Source organism: Carex rostrata, chromosome 4, assembly GCF_964058835.1.
Source record: "Carex rostrata chromosome 4, lpCarRost1.2, whole genome shotgun sequence".
NCBI classification, from domain to species: Eukaryota; Viridiplantae; Streptophyta; class Magnoliopsida; order Poales; family Cyperaceae; genus Carex; species Carex rostrata.
Window position 1 is genome coordinate 7517578 of NC_135921.1, and position 20897 is coordinate 7538474.

General features: G+C 32.2%; 2 protein-coding genes across 2 annotated transcripts; both read right to left on the reverse strand.

Annotated features, from left to right (window-relative positions):
- Nucleotides 1–1164: 1164 nt before the first annotated feature.
- On the reverse strand, nucleotides 1165–6277 carry LOC144552975 (protein disulfide isomerase-like 5-4). The gene is made up of 15 exons (XM_078301033.1): nucleotides 6097–6277; nucleotides 5624–5714; nucleotides 5431–5525; nucleotides 5249–5306; nucleotides 4963–5147; nucleotides 4661–4718; nucleotides 4198–4238; nucleotides 4002–4076; nucleotides 3852–3908; nucleotides 3484–3550; nucleotides 2602–2742; nucleotides 2224–2448; nucleotides 1867–2028; nucleotides 1621–1698; nucleotides 1165–1501 (listed from the first exon to the last, which is right to left on the reverse strand). The coding sequence occupies exons 1-15, from the start codon at nucleotides 6135–6137 to the stop codon at nucleotides 1424–1426; spliced, it is 1452 nt and encodes a 483-aa protein (XP_078157159.1). The 5' UTR covers nucleotides 6138–6277; the 3' UTR covers nucleotides 1165–1423.
- Nucleotides 6278–7945: 1668 nt separating this feature from the next.
- Nucleotides 7946–18183, reverse strand: LOC144553224 (BTB/POZ domain-containing protein At1g30440-like). Its single transcript, XM_078301323.1, has 4 exons — nucleotides 18149–18183; nucleotides 17977–18046; nucleotides 16328–17446; nucleotides 7946–8246 (listed from the first exon to the last, which is right to left on the reverse strand). The coding sequence occupies exons 1-4, from the start codon at nucleotides 18181–18183 to the stop codon at nucleotides 8157–8159; spliced, it is 1314 nt and encodes a 437-aa protein (XP_078157449.1). The 3' UTR covers nucleotides 7946–8156.
- Between the last annotated feature and the right edge of the window lie 2714 nt (nucleotides 18184–20897).

The following is a 20897-nucleotide window of genomic DNA, read 5'->3' on the forward strand; positions in this document are numbered from 1 at the left end:
CTCATGAACATCCATTTATGTTGAATTTTGGATGCCACAGAATTTATAAGCATTCTTTAATTTCGGTTGACCTTGTTCATTTTTAACCGATGAAAACAAAGTAATTTGAAAAGAGCATATCTATTCTGATATTATATCCATAGAGCACTATTGTTGGTTTTGTACTCTACTCATACTCTGCATATTTATTTCCATTTCCAAAGTCTGAATAATTGATTTGAATCGCTCAACATTATATCAATATGAAAATGTGGTTGGAGATCCAATTTTATATTATTTGAAACTTTTTTACTTTTTTTTAGATAGGTACTAAATCACTTGCTTGAATGGTCTAGAACCATCTTATAACAATGATTTTATACCTATCTAACAAAAATAGTAAACAAAATCCAATCAAAAAAAAGTTACAATATATCAGTGTATTTCTGTAAATTTCTGATTCAATTAAAACAAAGTTGAAATATCAAAATATTTTATACAAACATAGAGAAAATTGATAAGATCTAACGGTTTCATTTTAATATTTAAGTTTTAAATTTAATAATAAATACATAATAAAGACATAAAAATAAAGATATTTGTACTCTCTCATTGTCATATTAATATTTATAATTTCTTTATTAAAAACGAATTTTTTTTTAATTTCTAATGGATTCACATAATTTTTTGCCTATCATTGAAGATTGCTTATTTTGCGAGACATCAACCAACTTTGTTTACGACATCACTTCGTAAATATATCAAATATTTTAATTTTTTGGCATACACTCTAAATAAGAAAACTTTTTTTTCACAAAATTATTTAAATCAAAATACTAAAATTTCCAAAAATAAAAAAAATAGTGAACAGTGAACTGCTAATGCTGTGACCCGCCCGTGGGACGGGCGGTCCGCTTGTGTTTTGGGCCGCCCGTGAGCCTAACGGTTGAGGCATTTTAAAAAAAAAAAATTCAATGTAGGGTTATTTTTAAAATTAAATTTTTTTTAAAGGATATTAATAAAAATGGCCGCATGTTTCGCAAGTCTATGGGTGAGGATTTTCCTATTTTACATTAAAAATACGAAGACATGAGGTATTTCTATGTTTCCTGTATCTATTTCTATGTTTCATATATGGTGGAATATTATTCATATTGCATTAAAATACATAACAGTATAAATAAATGAAAATCAAATAATCACTATTACAAGTGCCACGAACCAACAATTATCTTAATACATAAGTGTATGCTAAACAATGACAAAAACCATGAAAAGGATATTATTTGCTGCAGGTTGATGCTACTACAAATTTAATAACTGTTAAACTAACTTGAATATAAGTACTCATTATCAAATCTATTATACATCATCGCATTTCCTAGCTAGTCCCACGACCAAAATTCAAAAGGATTTTCTTTTTGATATTTCTCCAAATTATGCTTTAAATATGTTTTCCCAATTCAACTTTCTTTATCAAGCGGATTGTGTTGTGCAAGATGGAATCCAATATACCAGCAACCTGAAAATAATTTGAAAGTACAAACACTGTTATCTCAGCTTTAAACAGTTACAAAATGGTCACAAAGAAAAGAAAGATGGAGGGACTAATGGAAATATGGAACAAGTCAGGATGTTTACCGTAAAAACACCTCCAATGATGGCACATAAATTAGTGATAAAATGAGAAAAGGACTTCGGGACCTCAGTAACTAACACCTGAAATTTTAATTGAAATAATAAATAAATATATGTATATACACCAAGAATCAAACAACAATAGCAGGCATTGCTACAACCAAACATCATATACCTGTCTAGCACAAACAGTCAGGTCTGACAATCGCACATGCTAAAATTAATTTCCTATTAGGGATGGGTACAAACCTGCATAGGAGAGGGCTCGAAATGAAATTTGGCAACTGGTATGTGGGTGCTGTGTACCAAGCTACTGTGAGCAGTGTATTCATATTCTTCAAGCAATTTCCGTTCCCTGGATGCTCTTTTAGTAACTACTTCTGTCTTAACCAATTGCAAGTAATGCTCTATCTGCACATTAATTTACCAAAAGTAAAGAATATAATTAAAAGCAGTAATGAGCACATTGCTCTTATTTTACCCAGTGTTTATAGTTGTTCATCCCTTGGTCCTCGACAGTTTCATATTGGTGAACTTGTGTGTGTGTGTGTGTGTGTGTGTGAGAGAGAGAGAGAGAGACAGAGAGACAGAGAGAGAGATTGTTACCGTGATGACAGCGTTGGATTCACCATCATGGGTAATGTAAGATTTGCCGGCTAGCCTGTCGTGGCCATCTCCAGTAAGAGGTGCTAGTCTCTTGATCTGATACAGCATTTCTGCAGACAGCCTTCGCCCAAAAGACAGCTGGGACACGTAGTGAGACATATTCATCGTAGATGAGTCAAACGAGTGCGAATTCGACCTCGCTGATATCACCAGATTACCCGGTACCTTTCAAAAGGTCAGAAAAGAAATAAATGAAACTATTTTTTAAAAGCATTACAAAGCTAGATTTACCAGACATTTTCCAAGAATATTAAGTTTATTTAGTTAACTAATGGGTTGCATAGTAAGATACGACAAATGAGAAGTATAAAAATATACCTTTTTGACTCCGACAAATCCCTCAATGCGACAACCACTTGTCAATGGTGCAGGCCTCTTTGTCAGGGTTTTGTTTGATTTATCTTCCAAAGCCAGGGTCTCCGACTCTTTCTTAATTGGTGCAACAAGAGTCTCCATTGCCTATTTCATAGATATTAAAATTTGTGTTAATAACACTTGAGAAATAAAATATAGAAGAGCTCATTCAGCAATGAAAATTTGGAATTTTTATAATTAATCCTAAGAGTAGAACTAGGGTGTTCTTAAGTTCACCAAGTTCCTTGGTGAACTCAAGTCTAAAACCCGCCAAATCGGCTTCAAATTACGAATCCAAACCATTGAGACCCGCCTATCTTACGAGTGATGCGTCTACATGTGAAAATTTTAAACATTCGAATTAATTTAGTATAAAGTCAAGCGGTCAAAATTAGAAGCTTAATAAATTAATTTTGATGCATTCATTTTTTGAACGTTTTTTGACCGCTTGACTTTATACTATATTAATTCAAATATTTAAAAGTTTCACATGTAGACGCATCATTCATAAGGTAGGCAGATTTCAACGGTTCGGATTCGTCATTTAAAGCTGATTTGATGGGTTTTAGACTTGAGTTCATGAACTTAAGAACACCCTAGTTCTACTCTTAATCCTAATATTTCAAACCTGATGTAGACCATAATATGGTTCCCAGATATCCAAGTGACCACAACATAGCTGATCCTTCATTAGTGAAACTTTTTTTTTTTTTAATCTTTAAACAAGTTTATATTGAACCAAACAAGGTAACATGGAGTTCTGTTCTTTATTCCAGACTGGAATATAAATAACATATTAAATACCAGACAAGACTTATAGAGATTATTCCGTGTAAGACCACATACCGCAACCAAGCTATCAGTGTCACGCTCCCCATAGTAAGATTCATGATCATGATGCCCCTGATTATCCCTGTATTTAAAATCCAAAATTTAAACCAGCATATATAAAAAATACATGCAAGATAATTTACTCTCCACCATATCTCTGTCTCCAGCAACTGACAGGTACCGTCAGATCATGTACCAGAAATTTTATCAATTTGGGTACATCGAGGGTAACACAGAAATTTTATCAATTTGGGGTATCCGTGGCCCCAATTATTTCAGATTGTCTATTTAGCTTTAAATACCAAAATTAAATAAATGAATTACACGCTAGCAACATCTAGTGATCATAGAGGACTATGTTTTATATTTTCTAAAGTACTTACTTGAGATCAGTTCCTTTGCGGAATATGCGAATAGATGGGTAACCCTGTATGTGATGCCTACATTTGAAAAATATAATGACAAAAACTTTAAAATAAAAGGCACAGAAAACATACAAAAAGACAATTTGGTGTATTGATAGCATTAATTACCTCCGGCATAAATCAGATTCGACGGTACAATCAACCTTAGCAAGAAGGATCCGGCCATCCATTTCTGGATCATATCTGAAAGCAATATGCAGGGGAAGGGAGGGGAGTGAAATAAAATATGTTCAAATTACTAACTAGAAAAAAAAAATCAAGAAAAAATAAATCAAAGTGAAGCAGATAACAGAAATTTGTTTACCTCTCTCTAATTATCTTAGCAGCTTTTTCCCAAGAAGGTTTCTGAAACAAAAATTTATCAGGTTTAAACATGTTCAAGTAATTATGGGCCAATTAGGCCTGCCAAAAATTTAACCTCACCAGTAATAATTCGCAACCTCAACTGAACCCAAACCAATTTCATGTTATGCGAAGCAGACAACCCAATACCTGACTGCCCCAAAACAGATCAACAAAAAATCCATGCAGACCACAAAACCAAACAAACCAATACTGGACGGACCTAAAATTCAACAAAATCCATAACCTAGACCCTAAAACAAAAACAACCCCAACCCTGCACCAAAACTCACCCAAAAGAAAATGACCTAGACAACTGAATAACACAAGACCTCCCTTTCGCCAACTCTAGGGGCACCAATAAAAATGAACAAAACACAGATATTAAGACTAAGCAAAAATAAATTATCACAAAATAGACATACCAGACGGTTGCTCCAGTAACACCATGGTGCAAAAAAGTTCACTACCAAAATTGGGTACCTACAAAACAGGCAATTGTTCGTTCTCAGATAAATTAGACGAAACTAAGTCTTAAGTCTTCATCTGTGGAGAAGAGATGAAAACACACAATATAGGATTAACTAGAGAAAACTTAAATAGACTTTAATAGACTTAATGCTTGTTTGTAAAACTACAAATAAAACCAACACCAACTCCTTTTTGAAATCAAAAAGTGCAAACAAAAAATAAATAAATAAATAAACAATCTATGATCAAGTCTTACTGGTGCGAATAGACATCAAAATTGGTACCGGTAACAGAAACTGATCCATCAGAAAATTCTTCATCAGCCACATCTCCAATATTACTGATGTGTGGGATGTGACCTGGGTGATATTCAGACCCAGTCACCACCAAATTTTGGTCGATAGAGAATTTTCTAATTGTTTTTGTTATATTCAATCTGTTCTGCACATTGTTAAAAAATCATGAATTAAATGCAAATACAAAGTGAAAAATCTAATAAACTATTCTAAGTAGAAAACCAATCAAAAGGCAGAGAGATATACCGTGCCTAATACATCACTAACATCCACTGATGCAAATTCACATGAGAGAGCAGGAAAGCTGCAAAGCAGGAGAAGAAACAATAAAATAAGCAAATTGCATGATTCTTAATAATCAAAAATAAGAAATATTGCTTTTCTATTCTAAGTAGAAATAATAAACTTTTGAGAAAGAAGAAATGTACCTTAAGTTAAAATCAATGCGTAAGAACTCACTATCTGTGCTCCTATCAACAACTACAGATGTCATTGTACTTACAGTCATATAATCTCCTAATTCCTGATTGTAAGAAGGAATATTTTGATAAATTAAATCCTTAGAAAAACCAAAAAAATAACAAGCAGAGAGAGAGAGAGAGAGCAAGTGAAGTGAACAACCATTCCAAACAAAAACATCATAAAGAAGGCAGCAACGATAGAGAGCCCAGCCCCAGAAAGGGAAGCCTCAGTTAAGTCTCTTGGAATTTTCCTGAATTGAAGATTAACAGAAAGATGTGATTAATCTTAAATGAATCTAGATCAAAAGTCATGTTTAACCTAATAGGAAGAGAGCAATTAGAGAATGTTCAAGTTACTAAACTAGTTAATTTACAATGCAATAATAAGGTATCATCACAAGCACTACATTTAGTACGCAAACGAAGACCTTCCGAGTATTTTTCAAATGGTTTCCTCAAAAAAAGAAAAATGTAATTTTCAAAAGTAAGATGTAAACCTAATTTTTTGTTCTTCTCAACAAATGTCAACCAAAATATTCTAAAGGAGAAAATGCGCATTGTTTAAAGAGGTTTCAGAGGCAAACGAAAGATTAGGGGTGGAATGAATGAGAAGAATGGCGATCTGAATCTAACCTGTAGAAATCGACGGACTTTAGCTTGCTGGGGTTAAGCATGGTTGATATATATCGATTAAAGATTTAGCGCTTCGAAATAATTCGCGAATAATAGATTGATGGGAGAAGTGAGGGAAGAGCGTGGTAGAGGAGAGAGAGGGAGAGAGACAGATCTAGCCTCCGATCCGAACTCTCGTGAAAAAGAAAAGAAATAAATCTGCTGTGAGCCTGTGACCCGTAGGAATTGCAGGGACCCTGCTATTCCAAATCTAACCTTTCATTTTTTGGAACACACGAATCACTATAAGTTGTTTATATGCACAAATCTCAAAATAAATGAAAGGTTAGATTTAGAATAGCAGGGTCCCTGCAATTCCTACGAATCTCAAAAAGAAAAAGGTAAGATGGGACCGTACTTAAGTGTCATTATTGGGCTGGGCCTCATTCTTGCCTAATAGGCCCAAGATGAATTATGGACCGTAGATAAAATACACAACCGGGGTTAACATAGCAAAAAAAAACCAATCGTGCAAATTTGAGAAAATAGGCCATCTCATTCTCATACGCTATTAAAAGGTCCACTAAGTATTAACGATTTTTAGCACTTGTTAGTGACTTGCTAGTGAGAAAGCATACAATACAGCACTGAAAATCAAGTGGTATTTCCATATGCTATGAATGAAGCTGATTATCTTACTGAATCTGACTTTCCTTCTATTCCAAAGAAAGTTTACATTGTTATTTGTTAGACTTTCCAAAAGGTGTTTTTGGTTTGTAGGGCTTCAATTGCTAAATATGTATAATCTGACCTTAGTGCATGAATTTGAAACCCTCAAAACAATATGACGCCAACACCACTGTAATTGACCTTGGTGTTTGATATGTTTGATGACTGTTACATCAAGAACATATTCACTATTAAGCTAATACAAATCGCATAAACATAAAAGCACCACATTCATACATAAACACCTTCCATCTTAATTAAAACACCATTTCTACTCATTTTCATACATACATAAATTCACTTGATAGCTTTCGCAAGTATATGCTCCTTCCATTTTTTGCCCTCCTTCCATGTTTTCTCTCATCACATTCCATTTTTACCTTGCAAAAATTTTGGATTGTCATTTCTGAACTTTGCAATTCATTTGAAAAATGAATGCATTTAATTATTTTATCAAGCTTTTTTATCACTTGATTTTATATATATATAGCGACTTGCTATGCTACAAGTACGTTAGCCGTCCGATTTGCTTTAATTTTTATGTTGTGTCATGGAGTCGTACATGAAGCACTTGAATGAAACGAAGAAATAGAGTGTCAATATAGTACTCTTTTATTCGTTTATCCTACCTGCACCGTATTTGTTTACCCAATCCATACCATATTTGATTATTGGAAATGAGCTAATTAGCTTTTTTTCACAAATTTTGCTTAATTAGGATAATTAGTTGATATATAAGCATACATGTAGTACTAGAAAGTGGTATTTTCGTACGTGAAGCTAATTATTGTGTCACAAATCTGACGTTCCCTGTATCATCCAAAATTGAATGTTTATAGAAATTCCAAAGAAAGTTTTAGTGATCAGTGACTAATATATTTTATCTTGAATGCCAGATCTTTCAAACCTAGCTAATCCTCCCTGTTTTTCAGTATGTGTGACATAATAATATAATGATATGGAGTAAGTTAGTGTTATATATATTTCTTGTTATGAGTGATCTATATATATGTTCCTGAAAATTATATTAATAACTAAACCAAATTGGTAAAAGGATAGTATTGCTCATAAAATAATAAACCAGCGACTGTTATACTGGCATCCTCACACCAGTGAAAATAATGAAGCCTTCCATCCAGACAATTAATAATTCTCAATCCTGTGAAAATAATGAAGCCTTCCATCCATATAATTAAAATCAGTGGCACAGCATTCAAGTTAAATCACAGTAATTTCAATTTAACATACGACTCATACACAAAACAAGATTACAAATCACAAAAAAAAAAAATGTTTTACATATCATGAAATTTAATTAATTCCAAAAGAAAAACTGAAGTTATCCTATTCTTCTACTCTCTGCATGCGTCTCGAGAAAGCTTTTCCAAGTCTAATAGTTGGAAGAGTCGCTGCTTTTCCTGCTTCAAGATCCATGGATGATGCTGCACAACATTGTCATAGATACAATTCAGAGTGAACCTTCATTTATATAACAGTAATTAACTATAATTATTGCAATACTTTGCAAATGATAATCACAAAATTAAAAATATATAATACCTTAATGTAAATACAAATCGCACGATATAGGCCATCATGCGAAGGTCTTGCTCCATCTGGAATGACACATGCAAGTGATCGAAACTCCTCCAGCTTCAAGTTCGAATCAATGGCAACTTTTGCTAAATACTGATCAACTATCGTAGCAACTGCTGCAATCTTAGCCAATAGCAAATCGGACGCCTCTAAAGATTTGTTGTCATGAAAATAGTATAGAAGCTCAATTGCGTGCATGTATACTTCCACGAAATTCTCAATTATACGCGTTACACAAGTGATATCAAATGTTGCATCTTGCTCGTCCCCAAAATGAGGAACCAACAGATCCTGAAGTGTAGCTTCATCCAGCTGGGCTCCAATTCTTCTCTCCAAGCTCTGGATGCATGTTACATTGGCATTTAACATGATCCCGACAGAAAGCATGCTAAGAAGATATTTAGTCGAGATAGCTCCCTTCTGTACCGGTAACATGCCCACAATTTGTTCATGCAACTTTCTCTCCTCGACATACCATATGCCGGAGGAATTAGGATCTAAACCAGGATTGTACTCATCTGCATAATAAGCTATGGCATTGGAAATATTTCCAGGGTCGTGCCCCATTTCACCCAAGAGCTCTATAAGTCTTTTGAAGAGAGACAGATTGAGAGAGCAAACATCTTCGTACCACCAATCTGCATAAATCGATTTGTGGTATGTGATTTTGCATGCAAGTGATTGGAGACATCTCGAGACAATACCGAGTTCGTCGGCTTGGTTTAATACGCCTTCATCATCACAAGAAATAAGAGACTCAATGGTTTCCATCCAACTGGAGATGACTTTTTCAGACAGAAACTTTTCGGCCTGAAAAATTAAGTTAAATTTTCTACTGATACTATCATCATCCTCCATCATGTTCATGTTCATTTTTAGATAATAGGCACCGCAAATGATAGGGATAACATCGGATGACGTCAGCTCCAATTTCTGTCCATAGCAAAATTTTGCAATCTTCTGAAATGTGCGGGCTCCGCCAGGAAAATCATGAAGAATAAAGGCACAAACTAAATCCTTTTCTTCATTAGAACGATCTTTGATGAGCTTTCGCAAGTAGTTGCTGTTGTTTGCCAGGCAGCACTGCAAATAATCAGAAATATACAACACTTGATTAATTAAATTGCTGCAATGCTATTTGCAACTAGTACTATATAGGTTGATTGCGCAACAAAAAAAACTGTCAATTTGTGTCCTCTGATTTTTTATTTTCAAGAAAACTGCAATTTCAAAAACGAGCAGAAAAATAAAGCATATATCAAATCAATATGGGCTTGTCAGGATCTTAGTTATTTCTATATATATGTTTGTGTGTTACAAAGTACAAACTTAGAGAACAAATAAAAGAAGAATATGCTAATTACTTGGTAATTTTAGAAACGTGCATGTTTCATCAATACTAATGATCGATAATCATAGTAGCCTTATACTAAGAAGACAAATGAATTTTTATAGTTAGACATGATGTTCTTTCTTTATGCAAAATGAAAAAAAAATGCGATACAAATTAAATCAAGAACAACAATTATATAATTTAGGCGAAATCAAGACATAATCAAGAGAGATTATATATTCTGGATTAATTGGAATCAATTAAAGGGAAGAAAAGACATATATTACATACCTTGTGCATGATAAAAGTATAATCTCCAACCGTAATCAAAACATCTGGTAGGAGCTTTGTGGTCAATCTTCTGTAAATAATATTTACACAATAGCAATTACAAATTGAATTAAGTTACTATCAAAAATCAAATTATCAATTGAGGAAGAGAACAGGGGAGGGAGTTAATTACCTGTCAACATCGTCTTGACCAACGACATTCTCCATGGCTAACGACATTCTTTCAATTCAAATAAATTGAAATAGTTTTTTTGAATTCTATTGATCGACTCAAGCTTAATATTCTCTCTCTCTCTTTCTTTAATTGTGTGCTCTTTAGATGAAGAATTGAAATGCATAGATATTACATACTCTGCCTTAAATAAGGTTGGAGCTTACTATTTTGGGGAAGTTAATTAAGTCGGTGGGTCTCCACTCTAAATTAAATATTTAAAATTTGATTCATGATAATAATAGCAACCTATTAATGAAAACCAAGATATCTTAGAGTCTCCAAATTAGCGCTGCCCTTTTTATTTCAATTTCCCCACAAAGCCACAACTCATTTCCTTATTTACCCTCTTTCATATTATTTTTTCTCAACGCGTTTCCTTTTTTACCTGCTTAATTGAAAATTTTGAGTTTGTCATTAATTTCTGATTAAGTTAACCCAAGAGTAGTTTCGTGAATCTCCTATCTTAATTAACTGTGTACTAACTTTATGTTACATTAATATAACTATTATTAGAATACACGGTTCACAGATATGGAAATAGACTAAATAATTTTAAAAATCAAAGAGGTTAATTATATATTGGGTATATATTGATTTCAATAAATCGACAGTCTCACAATGAGTTAATTATATATGTCATTTAAAAGAAAAATTAACAGGAAAATTAAGACTGTTTGGACTTCACAAATTATGCACGTTTCATTTCTTCTCTTTTTTCTTCTTCATTCTTTTCCCTTTTTACCCTCCTTTCATTTTACCCCTCCACTGCTTTTCTTTTTGCTCCACTTCCATTTTTCGCTCAACACCTTTCCTTGTTTTACCCTCTATCTATTTTTCCCCTCAGTACATTTCATGTGTTTACCAACCTTGCATTAATTTTGGACTTGTTATTTCTAATTTAGTTTACCATCCTCAGAACTAGAGGTGGCAAAAAAGCTCGTACCTTGTGGATTGATGATGACGCGTCCGCTAACAAATCGTTTTTTAGTGGACCGAGTTGTTAACGAGCCAGCTTAACATTAGCTCGGTCCAAAATTAACAAGTTGGAGCTGGGTAATAGCTGGCTTGCGAGCTTGCGAGCCAGCTCGGTCCAAATATGACTTTGTGAATTGGTTTGAATTTGTGTGATTTTAGTATATATGAATTTATTTTGTAAACTATGGTTGTCTGATTTGGAGATTTAGTATTTTAGTATGTATGAATTTGGTTACAAATTTAATTTATAGTAGTTGACGTTATAATACATTATGTAATACATTTGAGCTTTTGGCCTATGAGCTAGCTCGGCTCACTTATTGTCAAAACAAGCGAGCCATGAGCTTAGTCTGACTCGAACCGAGCCAGACTCACTCATGACTCGCTCGTTGCTAAAACGAGCAAGCCATGAACTTGATCTAACTCGGACCGAGCCGGCTCATTGCCAGCCCAACTCAGAACAGTGTAGTTGCTGTGAATTTTCTATTTCATCTGTGTCCTAAATATATATTATAATTAGACCAGTTACGGTTCATAAATTACACCTTATTTGACGTTAAGGAAATAAATTATATATATAATATCAAAAAAGCAAAGAGTAATCTGGACAATCTGCAACGTTCAATTGATCAGCACAATTAATGCCTCTTTTATACTTGTTTCTTCAAACATGGTGTCATTCGGCTGATTTTTTCTGTAATATCCACATTAACTAAAAAATAATACAAATATTTAAGAATTCTGAACAAAATTTGAAAATACCCAGATCACTGAAAATTTCAGCAACCGAAAAAATAATTGGGCCGCTGAAATTTTTAGCGGCCGTACAACATAAGTATTTTTTTTAATTCTTTAGTGTTCGTCCAAAACACTTTTGTATATTTATGATTTTTTATTTAATTAAAAAATTTTATGACTTTTTTATTTTTTATGTTAAAATATTAAAAATATTCTATATATTTCTTCAAAAATAAATGAAATACTATATAATTTGATTTATTTTAAAGACTGTAACAAATAATCCAAATCAATATTTTTCATGCTGTAATTTTTGTGGCTGTAAGAAAAATTGAAATATTTTTTTTGTATTATTGGAAAAATAAATAAAAAATATTTTTTATCTGAGTTATTGATCCTGGTTCAAAAATTACTTCTTAGTAAATAAAGAAAATATTATGGTTGTTCTAATAAATTTAAATTCTAAGATTTTATATATATTTCAAAACAATTTGGAAAAAAGTCATTTCAATAACAAAAGTCCAAGATTTTTTTGTTTATTTGAAAATAGAAGGATCACAATATTTTTTATATTTATCTAAGAATGACTTTTGAACCAGAATCAATAATTCATATTCAAAACATTTCTTTTTCAGTAACACACAAAGATATATTTTAATTTTTCTTACAGCTGTAAAAATTCCGGCCTAAAAAATATTGATCTGAGTTATTCGTTACGATATTTCTAATAAATTCAATTATATAGTATTTCATCTATTTTTTTTAAAATATATAAAATATTTCTAACAATTTAATAAAAAAGATAAAAAAAAATCAGAAATTTTATAATTAAATAAAAAGTTATAAATATACAAAAGGGTTTCGGACAGAAACTGAAGAATCAAGGAAAATGTTATGGTGGCCGAAAATTTTGACGGCTCAATTCTTTTTTTGACCACCGCAATTTTTAACGAGCTGAGTATTTTTAAAAATCTTCAGCTGAACTAGATATATTTTATTTTCGTATTGAATTTTGGATATTAAAAAAGTCATTTGGGCCCAATTATATTATTTGTCTACCTATTTATAATTATTCTCAATCTATTCTGTTCGATCCAATTTGTTCCCTGAACTATAGTATATGATCAATTAATGAGACCATAAGTAACATTATAGTTTAATTCAAAAAAATTCTACGATGCATATTTAAATTGTTATTTGATCTATTAAGCATCTCTTTCTTAGTGGTAAACAATTAAAATTTCAATTAGAGTGAGCTAAAATAGAAGTCAAAATCTCTTTGACGTTCAACTTTATATCCAAGTTAATTATTGTCTTCCCTCTATGTTGATTGCTTATGTACCAGACGGTAGGGGTGCAAACGGGTCGGATAGTGCTCAACCCATATCTGTATCCGTATTTTTTTTCGGATACGGATACGGATCAGATAGTAATCGGATACGGATACGGATCGGATATTAAATTGATACAGATACGGATCGGATATTAAATTGATACAGATACGGATCGGATATTTTCGGATACGAATACAGATACGGATATAATTCGGATTTCTAATTCAAAACATATATCTAATTAAATTGTTACACCATTACAATATATATATATATGATTAACTAAAATTCACCAACATAACTATAACTTTAATTAAAAATACCAACACAAAAGATACTCTTTAAAGATATTCTAATACAAAAGATAAATAGACAAGAAAAAATTCTCTCAAATCTTAACATATTCGGATATCCGAAAAATTAAAATATCCGGATCCGGATAATTATCCGTATCCGTATCCGTATCCGATTCCGAAACTCAACCCGTATCCATATCCGAATCCGCATAAAAAAATATGTATCCTTATCCGAATTCGCAACTATCCGTATCTGAATATCCGAATCCGCAAAAATTCGGATACGGATCTGGATTCGGAAGGGTAATATCCGACCCGTTTTGCACCCCTACCAGACGGGCAAACCGGAAAAGACACTCGGAACCAAGTCCAATTCGATTTGAATTAAAGACCGAACAAACATTTTACGTATAGACCAGAAACAAATAAAAAAGCCCGACCAGTTTCCAAAAATCAATGAACCAATTCAAACCGGTAATCTCATCTTCTTCTTTTATTCCAACTTCTGAACTAGTGGGGTCATGTATTCCTTACCTTTTACGGCAAAAGTTAAAAACAACTACATATGTTATTATGTGAGCAACTCCACGTTATTTATTGACTGGACAAAAATTCAAATAAGTCAGAACGAATTGGTTGATAATTTGACAAAAACTGGAAGAGGTAACGGCTGGGACTGCGTGGGATATATTTTCTCCAGTTTTTAACGTTAAGTTGCTCTGTTTTTTATAACTTGATATCGGATAGAGCTTGTTAGAAATGATTGTTGTAATCTGAGTAATTGTAAGGTGCCTATGGGCTGTTGAATGACAATAAGAAACTCCATATTATCTATTGTGTTGGCTCAACTTATCTTTTTTAATTAATTATATATTTGAACTTGATCAATCGTTGAAATACTATATATTTCTTTAAAAAAATATATAAATTGTAGAAAATTTAATATCAGCAGTTGAGCGGATTAACTTACTAGTTCGATCGAACTATTAATTTAAAGCATTACCCGCCGGATCAATGTCCGGTCTTATTTATTTTATTTTTTTATTTTTATTTTTTTGGCCGAAAGCCGTAGGCGCAATGTCCGGTCTAATAATAACATTAGTATTAATTAACTAGAATGCATATCCTCTGCATTAACTCAAAAATGAATCTTTTGAGCTAATGAATATAAACCGTCTGATCTTAAACGGAGCTAATCCGGCCTCTGATTATAATATAGGGAGGCCTTTTAATATTAGTGCGAATTTAGTCTACATGAATTTTAAAACAAATCAGATGATCAATATTCATTAACTCAAAAGATTACCTTTTGAGTTAATGCAGAGGATACGAATTCAATTAACTATACTCTCTGCCAGAACATGAACAGGTGATATTCACCGTCTACCATGAAGTAATAAATTTAACTATTCCCATGTACACCACCTATATATATGTTTGTTGTTTATGCATGTACACACTAAAAAGTAATCATTGGGCCATTTTCTATCATCTTTGAACAATGGTTAATAAAACCTGAGGATCCTAGCTACCTTAAAATGAAATTTTTTTTTTTTATATAAACCATAATTAGAAATAATAATTTTAGGAAACCAACATGATTATGGAGAGGTCAAATCTTGTGATTAACAAGTTTTGTGTGTTGAATTTATGTCCATCACTGTAGCATCATTTTTTATTTTTTATGGAAAAAAAAAACAAAAAAAATTGGTACAATGCTAGATGCGATAGTCTATCTCGTCCAGTTTTTTTTTTAAGTTAGATCTCTAATTAGAGTCAAGATTAATGGGATGGGTTGATTTATCCTAACATGCTACAGTGTCGGACAGGATAAACCATTTCTTTTTTTCCATATTTTTATTATCCAGCAAAACCATCTCCTTTCGCAGTTTCTTTTTTATATTAATGGAAAAATCGATAACACAAGTTCTAAAGAACACTTGTACGATTTAAATTATTTAATTTGAAGAGTAATTCCAAAGATATCAAATTGATATATCATACAAGATGGATGGCTGTATCATTTTAAATTAAAAATTAATGTACACGTATTTGTATTTAATATTCATATATATGCAGATGTTTATTTTTCAAGCAGTAGAGTACTTATCTTATATATATTAACAAGCAAAATTCTCATTCGAAATTAAGAAGCAAGTCCAATTTGGCAAACATTCAAATTAAATGACAGTAAGTTCAATGTATAGTACATGACTCATACCCAAAACAAGATTACAAATGTAAAAAATAAATGGTTTATACATAATGAAAATTAATTCCAAAGGAAAAACTAGAGTTATCCTCTACACTCAGAATGTATCCGGAGACAACTTCTCTATGTCTAATAGTTGGATGAGTCGCTGTTTTTCCTGCTCCAAGATCCAAGGATGGTGCTGCACAACATTGTCAAAAATACCAATTAATTGTGATCGAACCTTCATTTGCTTTCAAGAACAGTCGCTAATTATAACTCTACTATATAAATGAGAAATTTCAGCCACGTATCCTTGTTCTCTACTCTAATAAAAAAAATATTATTTAAAAGAAACATGTTAGTATCCCTCTTTAATATATACGATATAGAGTACTTTCTATATATATTTCAGGACATTGTTTTCTTAAATTTGTATAATGGTGCGTTTCCTGATGATGTTTTGAGATAATTATGGCCAGAAATGAAAATTTCCATCCAGCAGAATCATGCATTTGGTTTATCAGAATTAACAAAATTGAAAATATATAATACCTTAATGTAAGTACAAATCGCACGACATAGGCCATCATGCGAAGGTCTTGCTCCATCCGGAATGACACATGCAAGTGATCGAAACTCCTCCAGCTTCAAGTTCGAATCAATGGCAACTTTTGCTAAATACTGATCAACTATCGTAGCAACTGCTGCAATCTTAGCCAATAGCAAATCGGACGCCTCTAAAGATTTGTTGTCATGAAAATAGTATAGAAGCTCAATTGCGTGCATGTATACTTCCACGAAATTCTCAATTATACGCGTTACACAAGTGATATCAAATGTTGCATCTTGCTCGTCCCCAAAATGAGGAACCAACAGATCCTCAAGTGTAGCTTCATCCAGCTGCGCTCCTATTCTTCTCTCCAAGCTCTGAATGCATCTTACATTAGCATTTAACATGATACCGACAGAAAGCATGCTCAGAAGATATTTAGTCGAGGTAGCTCCCTTCTGTACCGGTAGCATGCCCACAATTTGTTCATGCAACTTTCTCTCCTCGACATACCATATGCCGGAGGAATTAGGATCTAAACCAGGATTGTACTCATCTGCATAATAAGCTATGGCATTGGAAATATTTCTAGGGTCATGCCCCATTTCACCCAAGAGCTCTATAAGTCTTTTGAAGAGAGACAGATTGAGAGAGCAAATATCTTCGTACCACCAATCTGAATAAATCGATTCGTGGTATGTGACTTTGCATGCAAGTGATTGGAGACATCTCGAGACAATACCGAGTTCGTTGGCTTGGTTCAATACGCCTTCATCATCACAAGAAATAAGACACTCAATGGTTTCCACCCAACTAGAGATGACTTTTTCAGACAGAAACTTTTCGGCTTGAAAAATTAAGTTAAAGTTTCTACTGATAGTATCATCATCCTCCATCATGTTCATGTTCATTTTTAGATAATAGGCACCGCAAATGATAGGGACAACATCGGATGACGTCAGCTCCAATTTCTGTCCATAGCAAAATTTTGCAATCTTTTGAAATGTGCGGGCTCCGCCAGGAAAATCATGAAGAATAAAGGCACAAACTAAATCGTTTTCTTCATTAGAACGCTCTTCGATGAGCTTTCGCAAGTAGTTGCTGTTGTTTTCCAGGCAGCACTGCAAATAATCAGAAATATATAACACTTGATTAATTAAATTGCTCCAATGCTATTTGCGACTAGTACTATATAGGTTGATTCCACAACAACAAAAAAACTGTCAATTTGTGTCCTCTGTTTTTTTATTTTCAAGAAAACTGCAATTTCAAAAACGAGCACCAAAATAAAGCATATATCAAATCAATATGGGCCTGTCAGGATCTTAGTTATTTCTATATATATGTGTGTGTTACAAAGTACAAACTTAGGGAACAAATAAAAGAAGAATTTGCTAATTACTTGGCAATTTTAGAAACGTTCATGTTTCATCAATACTAATGATAATCATAGTAGCCTTATACTAAGAAGACAAATGAATTTTTATAGTTAGACATGATGTTCTTTATTTATGCAAAATAAAAAAAATGCAATACAAATTAAATCAAGAACAACAATTACATAATTTTGGCAAAATCAAGACACAATCAAAAGAGATTATATATTCTAAATAGGAATCATTTAAAGGGAAGAAAGACATATATAACATACCTTATGCAGCAAAAATGTATAATCTCCAACCGTAATCAAAACATCTGGTAGGAGCTTTGTGGTCAATCTTCTGTAAATAATATTTACACAATAGCAATTACGAATAGAATTAAGTTAGTATTAAAAATCAAATTATCAATGGACGAACAGAACAGGAGGGGGGGTTAATTACCTGTTAGCATCCTCTTGGCTACCGGCATTCTCCATGGCTAACAACATTCTTTCAATTGAAATCAATTAAAAGAATTTATTTGAATTCTATTGATCGACTCAATCTTAATATTCTCTCTTTCTCTCTTTCTTTAATTGTGAGTCCTTTGGATGAAGAATTGAAATACGAAGGTGTTATGTACTCTGCCTTAAATAAGGTTGGAGCGTAAATATTTTGGGAAAGTTGATTAATTAGTAAATTAAGTCGGTGAGTCTCCCTTCTATATTCAATTTTTAGAATAGCATTCATGATGATAATAATAGCAAACTATTAATGAAACCAAGATATTATAAGAGTGTCCAAATTAGTACTGCCTTTTTTTGTTTTAGTTTCCCCTCAACTCCTTTCCTTATTTACCCTCCTTTCAATATTATTTTTGCTCAACGGATTTTATTTTTTACTTGCTTAATTGAAAATTTCGGGTTTGTCATTAATTTCTGATTAAGTTAACCCAAGTATAGTTGCATTCTGTGAATCTCATATCTTAATTAACTGGGTACTAAATTTATGCTGCACTAATTTAACTATTATTAGGATACACGTTCGGTTCACAAATGTGGAAATAAATTAAATAATTTTAAAAATCAAAGAGGTTATATATTGAGTATTGATTTCAATAGATGGACAGATAGTACAATGAGTTAATTATATGTGCCTCTTCTTCTTTTAAACTTAGCAGAGAAATTAAGATTATTTGGACTGAACAAATTATGCAACCGTTTCATTTCTTCTCTTTTTTTCCTTCATTCCTTTCCTTTTTTTCCCTCTTTTCATTTTTACCTCAACACATTTCCTTGTTTTTCCCTCCATCCATTTTTTCCCCTCAACGCATGTCCTGTTTTACCATCCTTGCATTAATTTTGGACTGTCATTTTTAATTCAGTTTACCATCCTTGTAGTTGCTGGGAATTTTCTATTTCATCTGTGTCCTAAATATATATTATAATTCGACTTTTATTGGAGATTTAAGGTTCATAAATTACACCTTATTTGCATTTAAGGAAATAAATTATATATAATAATAATAAAAAATAAAAAAAGCAAAGAGGTTATAATCTGGATTCTGGACAATCTGGACGTTCAATTCTTTAGCACAATTGATGCATCTTTTATATTTGTTTCTCCAAACATGGTGTCATTCGGGCCCAATTATATTATCTACCAATTTATAATTGTTCTCAATTCGGATCCGCTCTGCCCAATTTGTTCCCCAAACTAGTATATGATCAATTAATGAAGCCGTAATTAATGGGTTAATTATTATACAGTTTTCAACTCAAGATATTTCTACGTTGCATATGTAAATTGTTATTTGATATATTAAGTTTTTTTTTTCTTAGTGGTAAATATATATATAATATTTTGTTTGAAACAGTGCTTTTAAATGCAGCCGCATGAGTTGTATATGCATGTGCAGTCGTCAGCTGCATTGAGAATTCCATATAGTTTATTTTATGTGGTTTTGAATATGCAGCCGCATATGCGGTTGCTTTCAAATTCGGAAAAGATCCAAAAAATAATTGTTTTGGAGGAAGCTTGAAACCATAACTTATGAGCATCCTACTCTGATCCTATTCTGAGCACAAACCTCTATACTAGAACATCGTTGTGTTATAAATTAGTTTTATTTTATGTATATTCTTTTAACAACACATAGTAAATCCGTATATACAACATGCAGTGATCTTTTACATATATGAACAAAATCGCATTTAAAAACACCGAGTTGAAGTAATAGTTTTAATTTTACCGAGTTAAAATGGAAGACAAAATCTCTTTGGCGATAAATTTTTATTCCAAATTAATTATTTGTTTCCCTCTATGTTGATTGCTTATGTACTAATTAACGATATTCTCTGTCAGAACATGAAGAAATAAATTTACTGTTCCCACCCCAACAATATATTTGTGTTTTTGCATGTACACACTAAACAGTAATCATTGGTCCATTTTCTATCATCTTTGAAGATTGAATAATAAAACCTGATGTTCCTAGCTAGCTACCTTAAAATGCGTTGCACATGGAGAGGTCAACCCATGTGATTTAAATTATCTGTGTCGAATTCTAAATTCATCCTGCAGTCCAGCAATTCATCAGAAGTGCATTATTTTTTTTGCATGTTGCAGTTGCAATGTGTGGCCAATAATTTTTTGCATCTAATTAACAGACGGACCAATAGATGCCTGCTTTCTGGATCGCTAATTTTTAAGGAATCATTAATTGATGCATGGATTTTTTTTTTTTTCGTTTACATTTTCAATATAAGGCGAAGAGTGCAGTGGGCTGTTCAAATGAAATGATAACCGGCGAGCATTAAATTGTTCAATTAATTTAAGAGTGCGCGCGCACACACACAATATCAACTTAAATTAAAATTAAAGACTTAATTAGGTGCTATGAATAGCATAAGACCTTTCATACTATGGCTTCAAAAACCTATCGTATAAATTTCAAATTTCAATCTAAGTAGCTCAATAAATTAATTATATTATGAACTTGTAAATACCAATTTTTATCATTTTTGAAAAAAAAATTATAATTTATGAAAGATGACAAAAAATGACTTAAAAATAAATATTAACATTGTAGACCATTTTTTATTATCTTTCATAAATTATAAAAAAATTGTAAAAAAATTTCAAAAATACTAAAAATTGATATTCTTCAAGGTTATTTTATAACTAATTTACTGAGCTACTTAGATCAAAT